At 32.6% G+C, this 9689-nt stretch overlaps 2 protein-coding genes across 2 annotated transcripts; one reads left to right on the forward strand and one right to left on the reverse strand.

Moving 5' to 3' along the window:
- The first annotated feature begins 3 nt into the window (after positions 1–3).
- LOC128219194 (transmembrane 9 superfamily member 2-like) lies at positions 4–7476 on the forward strand. Its single transcript, XM_052927007.1, has 3 exons — positions 4–78; positions 4379–4550; positions 4969–7476. The coding sequence occupies exons 1-3, from the start codon at positions 4–6 to the stop codon at positions 5034–5036; spliced, it is 315 nt and encodes a 104-aa protein (XP_052782967.1). The 3' UTR covers positions 5037–7476.
- A 59-nt stretch (positions 7477–7535) lies between these two features.
- LOC128220357 (uncharacterized) lies at positions 7536–9203 on the reverse strand. The gene is made up of 2 exons (XM_052928720.1): positions 8774–9203; positions 7536–8051 (listed from the first exon to the last, which is right to left on the reverse strand). Exons 1-2 carry the CDS (start codon positions 9008–9010, stop codon positions 7893–7895), a joined length of 396 nt encoding a protein of 131 aa, XP_052784680.1. The 5' UTR covers positions 9011–9203; the 3' UTR covers positions 7536–7892.
- Between the last annotated feature and the right edge of the window lie 486 nt (positions 9204–9689).

A 9689-nucleotide genomic window follows, 5' to 3' on the forward strand; every position in this document is an offset into this window, starting at 1 on the left:
GGGATGCGATTTTCACAAGACAAAAAAAACTACAGCCCTGCAGCTAAAAACATAGGGAACAATTTGAGGATTTCACGTGTAATGTCCATAGATTTTTGCTTTTAGTATTTATTTATTTGACTGTTTAGACTCATTGATAATGTTGATATGTACTGTTAGTATTATAAGTATCGTGTACTAAGACGAAATCCATTGCGACCGACATATATGATTTCGGATACTTGTCATTCGGACAAACAGCAAACATGTATTTTATTTAGTCTTTACAGCCTATATCTACCAATGAATAATACCCATTGCATAACTATCGCTGTCAAAGACTTAAATTAACCTGAAAAACTATCAAAACGCCTACATGTACACAACTTATTGAATTATAATGCATTTCCCTACACATTTCAATGTATACCATACAGGCAACACTAAAGATTGGAAAAAATGCGATATCTAGTGTTTCACATACATGACAACCATACATTTCCTTAAATTTCAGTTTAACGCTAATTGATTTAAACAATAAAAAAGGTTTGTCGTGTTTTATCTAAGAAAATTCACTCAGTTTTAAGTTAGGTACCATTAATTTTACACAGAATCCATTAGTAATCTAAGTGCTAGTCCAGCAGAAAATGTTAAATCTCGGAGATATTCATGATTTTTTCTCTCTGATTGCAGGTCATGAATAGAATTCAAAAAGTGAAACAACTATTTATTATGTGCATCACTCAGACTTGAAGAAAATGTCAGTCTGATGTAGCATTCTCATTTATAAATATTATGTTATAATTAAAAGTGGCTGTATGTTGTCAGCATACAGCCACTTTTAATTATAACAAACTTCCAAAGGCTGCTAGGCTGTCCTATAAAGATAACTACTCTTAAGATCATGACTGTACAACAAACCATATAAATTGTTCAATATACTTCAGTCAATTTTTCATGTAATGTTTTTAATGTTCAAAATATACATATTTATATAATTGTAAGGAAAACTTTATTACATTTTATTGCAATATGATAATATTTAAGTGTGGTCTGTGTCTATGTAAAATATTATCGAAAACTTTGTGGTTATTTTTCAACAACAGAATTGTAAAGTATTAGACTTGATAACAATGATTAAATCAATATTTTGTTATGGTCCTGTTTTCGGATAATACAAAATTGGTCCTTATATTGAATATATATACAAACTGATTTTTTCACAAAATTACCTGTAAATGAATGGTTCTTGGAGGGTGTGTGCATATCTTGGTCAAAATGAAAACCAACTTTGCTCACAAGAAATGTTATTGCCAGTCCAATTGTTGATGAGGATAGATCCTACCAATTTAAATGTAGGTACATCATTTGAAGCAAATGTGTTGAAATAACAGTGTCCTTATAAGCCAGAAATTGCATGTGGTTTGAATGAATAGTCAGGATTGACACACTCTTTAAAAGCTCTCAACCTTTTAAGATGCAGATATTGTCAATTTGCTCCAGGGACTGAAAACAAGTTTTTAAAAGAAAATGATTTATGTTTTTTTACTGATTAAAAAAAGTTAACTGGTTGCTTTTTGGGTGTTACTTTATTTATTGTTAAATAGTATTGACACTTCAGTTTGCTTCTAATTTGAAACCAGAAGGGCCCTCTAAAGTGCTTCTAAAAAGCCATTTTTAGCTCGACTATTCGAAAAATATGGAGAGCTATACTACTCGCCCAAGCGTCGGCGTCACACCTTGGTTAAGGTTTTGCATGCAAGCACACATAGGTTAATATCTCACCAACTACTTGAGGTATTGCATTGAGACTTGATACAATGGTACTTAACCACCCAACCTACTTATTCATTCAAGTGAGATAACTCTTCTTTGCATTTAATGCAAATAATTGCCCTTTATTATTTCGACTTAGAAATTCTGGTTAAGGTTTTGCGTGCAAGCACACATAGGTTAATATCTCAGCATCTACTTGAGGTATTGCATTGAGACTTGATACAATGGTACTCAGCCACCCAACCTTCTTAATTAACCAAGTGAGATAACTCTTCTTTGCATTTAATGCAAATAATTGCCCTTTATTATTGACTTAAAAATTCTAGTTAAGGTTTTGCGTGCAAGCACACATAGGTTAATATCTCAGCAACTACTTGAGGTATTGCATTGAGACTCGATACAATGGTACTCAACCATCAAACCTACTTTATTAATCAAGTTAGATAACTCTAGTTTGCATTAAATGTAAATAATTGTCCTTTATTATTCAACTTAGAAATTCTGGTTAAGGTTTTGCTTGTAAGCACACATAGGTTAATATCTCAGCAACTACTTGAGATATTGCATTGAGACTTAATACAATGGTACTCAACCATCCAACCTACTTAATTAACCAAGTTAGTTAACTCTAGTTTGCATTTAATTCAAATAATGGCCCCTTTTTTTATTCGACATAGAAATTCTGGCTAAGGTTTTGCATGTAACCACATTTAAGTCAATACCTCAGCGAATACGGTACATCATGTATTGCATTGAAACTTTACACACAGGCTCCGACCATTTAACCATCTTCTTTATTCTAGTAAGATAACGCTATCTTTCATATTATATAATTTTTGCCCCTTTATTATGCGACTTAGAAATTCTGGTTACGGTCTTGCATGTTAGCACACATAGGATAATATCTCAGCAACTACTTGATGTATTGCATTGAGACAATGGTATTCAACCACCCAACGTAATTGAATAACCAAGTTAGATAACTGTATTTTGCAAATAATGGCCCTTTATTTATAAGACTTAAAAATTCTGCTTAAAATTTTCCGTGTAACCGCATTACTGTTAATATCTCAGCACATCATGTATTGCATTGAAATCTAATCTAACAGTGATCCATGCATGTTTCGCCAAAACTTTCAATCTTTACACTGAAAAGCGGCGGAATAGTCGAGCGCGCTGTCTCTGTGACAGCTCTTGTTGCTTTTGAAGCAAGGTGCTTCTACCAGGTTAATCACATCCATGTTGATTTTTTTAAGTTAACACACTATCATGCAGCCTCATGGAACGTTTGGAGGTCATTTATGATATGATTATGTAATGAGCTTATTACTTTGCTCGATTATACTAGTGCATGTTATACATATACAAGGGCATGATATTGAAAGGGCATAAAAAAATATTATATATTAAGGAGAGGATGTAAGTTACAGCACTTTTAGGCAAAGAAATAAATGGTTTGGTTAGGGTAACATCATTTTCAAAAACAAGTAGGGTAGGTAGGCTAAATTATATAAGAATGTTATTTTCATCATTGGAGAATGGTATTATAGTAATCTCCTGTATAAGGTGTTAAAGGTTTTAAATTACATATTAAAACACACTTTTAATAACTTACTATTAATACGGTAGGGTCGGTGACCATTTCGTAGGTAGGGTTGGGTAACCCGAACCAAATGTGTTATTTAGGCCTTACGTTGCACTGCACGATTTCCTTGACAACATGGTACAAAACAGTTACATTGTCGCAGTGTTTTTTTTTCTCCACTTGTAAAGGAATGGTGGCTGGGCTCTTTGACAGGGGAAAAATAGTGTTGTTTCTACAAAAAGGGGGAAAATACCAACATTTTTCATATCGTCCCATTGGTGCAAAAGGGTACCAAGCCACATTTTCATACTTTCGAGTGAAATGAGTTTAAAGGTTTGGCGGTTCCTAAAACATCATAAAACGATTTTGCAACTGAATCTTTTTCACTTACCGGTATCTCAAATGGTTTATTTAAAATGTTCCTTGAATTGCATATAAATACAATGGATAATTAAGGTTAATTCGTTAATTTTGTTAATGTATCATGGTATCTTCTTGCATAAGGTGATTTGGAAACACAATTAATGTGAAAAGGAACCATATGGCAATTAGTATCTTGTTGCATATACCTCAATTGGAATAATCAGATAAAACTGCTTGTTACCGCGTAAGGTGCCTTATGTCATATGGTACCTTATTGCCTGATGTTTTAGGCATAAATGTCAAACATAAAACATAAGAAATGTTCATTGATCTTTAATATTGTAACAATTGGTACACTATGTCCAATATAAGTGATTATGAACCTTCTTGGTTTACCAAGTCTGAGGTGGAAAGCGCTCTTTAAACTGTGTTGTAAATCTGTTACTTCAGGTGTTTGCACCTTTTCTTTACAAAATTATTACAGAATAAATTGATATTACTTGAAACTGGTATATGATGAAAGGACTATTGCTATTGTGTTTGGTATAATAAAATATTAATTCAAGAAAATACTGTTACCCTCAGCTTTGCTTTGCTTTCTTTTGTAATGTTAATATAAATGTAACACTGAAAATAAAATGTCGGATGAATTGTATTCCTCTTTGCAAACTACAGGACTACCACTGGTGGTGGCGTTCTTTCCTGACGAGTGGATTCACGGCGGTGTATTTCTTCATCTACTGTATCCACTACTATGTGTCCAAGCTGGAACTGGTGGGAGCCGCCAGCACGCTGCTCTACATTGGCTACATGACAATTGTCGTATTCCTCTTCTTCATGCTCACAGGTTTGTAGGAACAGTCAATTAATTGATGGCACGATGCAACACTGTCATAACTCTTAAATAAATTGATTTAATTGCATTAATAAAGGTGTATGTACTTTAACCAGTATTTTGGATGTCAATGCTGACAAAATTCTTAATCTGGGAGGTTCATTTTTACTGTTCGGTAGGAATTATGAGTGTTTAATAAGAACAGAAGACCAGTCAAATAGCAAAGCATTAACATATGATTTATATGTCCAATGGAATTTTAATATCATTAAGTCAGCCACCTAGACAAAACATAAGGTAGTCTAAATCATATTGAATGATTTCGTACTAAGAGAATCCTGTTTTCTTTGTATGCTGAATCAAAAATACATCACAATAACTTAAATCAAAGTCATTATGTCTAAAGGCCTTGTTGTATTTTCTATTTCAGGAACAATTGGATTCTTTGCCTGTTTCTGGTTCGTGACAAAAATCTACAGCGTGGTCAAGGTCGACTGAGAGGTCAAGGTCATTGACAGGACAAGGTCACCTTCTGTTCGAGATGACATGTGCTCGTGCTAATAGGCCTTGAATCCCAACAGGGGTGTATGGATTCTGCAATTACCCTTGCGGAATATGAAATTATGTATTCTTTGAACAAATGTAAGAGAAAGAAAAATAAACATTGTATTTTTGGAACTCGTTCTGTGCAGGTTTTTGAAATGTATAGTATCTTGCTTTGATGTTTTAAACAATTAAACATTAAGGACTATATTATATAGCTTATATATTGGTTGTACCATGTGTAAGAGTAGATATAGTAATTTATTAATAATTTATCGTTCAGGACTTTATTCAATAGTTTATGTACTGGTTTTACCATATTATTGAGTAGATGTTGTAACTTATTTATAATATTTTTTAGTTTAGCCTTTGAAAGCAGGCAAGGTAAATGAAATGGGGGTGACCTGCAATTGAATCTCTGTTAATGCTTTGAGTTTATTTATTTGATATTTTTGTGTTTGTTCGAAGAATACAACTTTCTTACAAACTCTGTGGTTGAACTTGTACAAACGTATGATAAATGTGCTGGTATCATTTCTCCAGATAATGGAAACACTCGCAGTCTTTGGTTAAAAGCATTTCCATAAGCACCTTTTCTGTCGCTCCGCTCCGCTTACCTATATTTTCAGTTATTTGACGGGGGCCGGTTTCTATAAAGATCTTAATCAATCTTAAGTCATAAATTGAAATTGCGTAGTGTCATTTGTTATTCAGTATTAGAAATGAGCACAAAATGTGTACCTTAAGAAACAAAAAAATTAACATGTTGCCATTTGCGACATTTCGACAGACTTAATAATAGCAAAGTTATGACAAAGATCCTGTAATGAAGCGGGCCCCAGTACATGTAATTCTGATATGGATATTAAGCGAATATGCAGTTGAAAAGTTTCAGAGCTACGTAAATCATTCAATATTTCAAGTATATCATGTGTCGAATATTGTCTAGTTTTTTAGAATTATTTATATTGTCAATCCATATCTATATTTTACAGAATCCATACGAAGAAGCTATGGTTTATTATTGAAAAGTTATGTTATTAAATGATTAACAGCTGGAGAAAAAACTAAAAGTTAAGGAATCTTATTTTCATTAATTAGACATTTATTTTATGGAAATACTCTTGACTTAAGACTGCTTCTATGTGAAAACGTTGTGAAATTGTGTTTTGTGAGGTATTTTGGTTACAGAAGAAATGTGTTAAAAAGGCTGTGCTTTGAAACAGACAGCCCTTTCCATTTCAGCTCTTGTTTTACAGTTACTCTTGATTTAAGTTGCTTAAAGACCAGAACACAAAATCCTTGATTTGCATTAAATCTTAAAGTTGAAAAAAAATATCATAGCTAAATATTTAATGTTTACATATCATCAAGTTTTTTTTGCAAGATTATTCACTTGTATTATAAGAATATCATGCACATGTATTTCTTTTTTTATTCCTTTGATATAAGTAACACGGTCTATTTAAATACATTCTTAATAATATTTGAAAACGCAAGTTTCATATACATATTAAGAAAGCTATTAAATTATTGTATGTAAATAATACTTATAAAGATTAGTTAGTACTATCTGCATTCTACATACATTATGTAGTTGATGGTTCCATAGTTGAATTCTTGCGATTATTCTGATGCAGATTTGTATAAATGGGTTGACACGAAAGCATAATGAGCAATTGGAAGTACTCCCGCATGATGTTGGTCTTTGAGATTCTGTGATAACGTAGATTGTGTGAAAGAAATAGTATTCTTTTAAATGGCTGTTCTTTTTCATCTACTTTGTCATGATAATGAAATACATATTTTTCATTCCACTGTATTTAATTGTATGTGCATCGTGGTTTATACATTTTTTTTCATTTGAAATGTTCTGTTTTGTGTTTGACCATTATTCCACTGAGTGTGGTATGATCATAGTTGTGTTTTTCTTCATTCTGATTGAATTATCAAACTAGATATTAATCGCTTTTTGATTGTTGAATGATTATTATTATTACCAGTAAAATCAGTCAACTGTTCCTATAACATAATGGATCAAGTTTAATACGTAGCTGATATTGTTTTAGTGTTAAGCTGTGTCTTGGTATTTAAATGTTTTCTTATTCTTATACTCAAGAAATAGCATCAAATTCATACTTTCAGGTAGTAATAAGATGGAATATGATTTGCACAAACCTTGATTTAAACATTGCAACACCAAAAAAAAAAAATGGTACCATCATATTGAATATCATGATCATGGGAATCCTTTTGTTATTTTCTTTAAGATTTATTGTTTGTTTGTTAAGCGATTGTATTATAGTTTTAGATATGTTTGGTTTCTATTATTGAACCATTTATGGCTCAATGTGGGCTTATGCGATATTTAAGAAATAAAAATAACTTGAATATATTTCTGTTTCTGATTTATTCTTCTATATATTTTTACAAGAGCATGGATGTATATTAAGGTTATTAAAATCATAGAAGCAGGAATGAAAGTACCTACAAATTTCCCTTGTTAATACATAATTTTGATAACAAAAATCTCAAATGCATTCTTTGTTGCATGTCCGACCCTTTTAAAACGTCGACTGAAACATTCTGAGTGTGTAGAAAGCTGCTTAAGCAAACTTTCAGAATTACTGATGGGTAAGTCTTCCATGACAATGCACAATTCACCAAGATGTATAATGTTAAATGCTCTATTCCAAATCTTGTGTAACAAACACTACATCCGATTTGCAAGTCTGCCTGTACCCAGACAAAACCTGGTGGGACGTTCGTTGTAGTTAAAGGTCTATTCCTAAATCCGGTGTCCTATTCCATTCACATGACATTCCATTTGCCAGTCCGTCTGTACCCGGACAACACTTGGTGGGCCTTTCGTCGTAGTTTGGGGTCGCTGTCATTGTTGTAAATGTCGAGGACATCGGCCACCTTGTCTTCCATATGGGTTGGCGAGCCGTCACACAGGGTGTGTAAAACCTGGGATTTAATACAGAGAATTATGGAACAATTATATTGACTTGGTGGCAAGAAATATGTGACCATAATCAGATCATGAAGTCTGGACTACTTAATTGACTTAAAATGTTGATGGACATGAATGTTACAGTACAGTTACCATAAATTCAAATCTTCTGGGACATATTTCGATATGGAATGTACACATAATTATGTATATTGTTAAATTTAGATTGCACTTGTGCAAAAATTAATCAAAAGTTACAAAAAAATGATGAACATAGCTAGGCATCAATTTAAAGTCAATCTCTTATGCATTTTATCAGTATAAACAGAAACTTCAAAAAAAAAATCAAATCCACCCTCTTCATTTTTTTTAGATACCCCGGTAAGTTCAAACGTTAGATCTGGGACCAATAACAATCCTACTCCAAAATTGGATGAGTTCATTATTTTGACAGCCCACAAATGTGACTCACCAACAAGGTAAATTTTTACAAGATTTTAGAATTTCTAAATTTAAACAGTACATCTGGTTGATAATATGATTTAATTCTTGAATGCAATAAAAATATTTATGGCAGTGTAACTTAAAATACCATCCAATGAGTAAAGCTAATATTCAAAATACATCACAACAGAGTATATACAGATGCAATGAAGTAATATGACTATGCAGACTGCTAATGTAATTGTGGTAAAAGGCCAACTGAACAATGATATATCTACATATATCTACATACCTGATATCTGACGACAGGAGATTCATCACCAACCATATCAAGGACTCGGTCCCAAAACTCTGTCAGATCTTCCTTCACATGGCACGGGCACATCTCCTTCAGGGCTCGCTGCCTCACTCGAGCACTCTTGTGCTTTGTTAGTGAGATTATAGTGTCTATTATAGTCGTTTTTTCACATAGTCGTAATGCCTCGCCTTCTCCCAAGTCAATAATTTCTATTTCAGACAATTCAGACATTTTTTTTTTTTTAATTTGGTCTACTTACCAGTTTAAATGTTTGTTTCACATTGCCAACCACATATATTGCTACAGAGTAAATAACGTGTCTTTTTATATCCATCGAAGTGATTGCACAAGACTTATTTTTTATTCCAGAATAAACTCTAAAATGTCTGGGTATGTTGCAATGTTTGTTTACTTTTTGTTTACTTCCGGGATGCGATTTTCACAAGACAAAAAAACTACAGCCCTGCAGCTAAAAACATAGGGAACAATTTGAGGATTTCACGTGTAATGTCCATAGATTTTTGCTTTTAGTATTTATTTATTTGACTGTTTAGACTCATTGATAATGTTGATATGTACTGTTAGTATTATAAGTATCGTGTACTAAGACGAAATCCATTGCGACCGACATATATGATTTCGGATACTTGTCATTCGGACAAACAGCAAACATGTATTTTATTTAGTCTTTACAGCCTATATCTACCAATGAATAATACCCATTGCATAACTATCGCTGTCAAAGACTTAAATTAACCTGAAAAACTATCAAAACGCCTACATGTACACAACTAATTGAATTATAATGCATTTCCCTACACATTTCAATGTATACCATACAGGCAACACTAAAGATTGGAAAAAATGCGATATCTAGTGTTTCACATACATGACAACCATACATTTCCTT

Source organism: Mya arenaria, chromosome 15, assembly GCF_026914265.1.
Source record: "Mya arenaria isolate MELC-2E11 chromosome 15, ASM2691426v1".
Lineage (NCBI taxonomy): Eukaryota > Metazoa > Mollusca > Bivalvia > Myida > Myidae > Mya > Mya arenaria.

What these genes read in the sequence shown, in the direction of transcription:
- LOC128219194 (XM_052927007.1), top strand. Translation starts at nt 4, where the DNA reads ATGCGATTTTCACAAGACAAAAAAAACTACAGCCCTGCAGCTAAAAAC. An exon ending in ACAATTTGAGGATTTCACGT is followed by an intron (nt 79 to 4,378) that starts GTAATGTCCATA and finishes TGCAAACTACAG; the next exon opens with GACTACCACTGGTGGTGGCG. An exon ending in CCTCTTCTTCATGCTCACAG is followed by an intron (nt 4,551 to 4,968) that starts GTTTGTAGGAAC and finishes TTTCTATTTCAG; the next exon opens with GAACAATTGGATTCTTTGCC.
- LOC128220357 (XM_052928720.1), bottom strand. Translation starts at nt 9,010, where the DNA reads ATGTCTGAATTGTCTGAAATAGAAATTATTGACTTGGGAGAAGGCGAG. An exon ending in CTCCTGTCGTCAGATATCAG is followed by an intron (nt 8,052 to 8,773) that starts GTATGTAGATAT and finishes ATTAAATCCCAG; the next exon opens with GTTTTACACACCCTGTGTGA.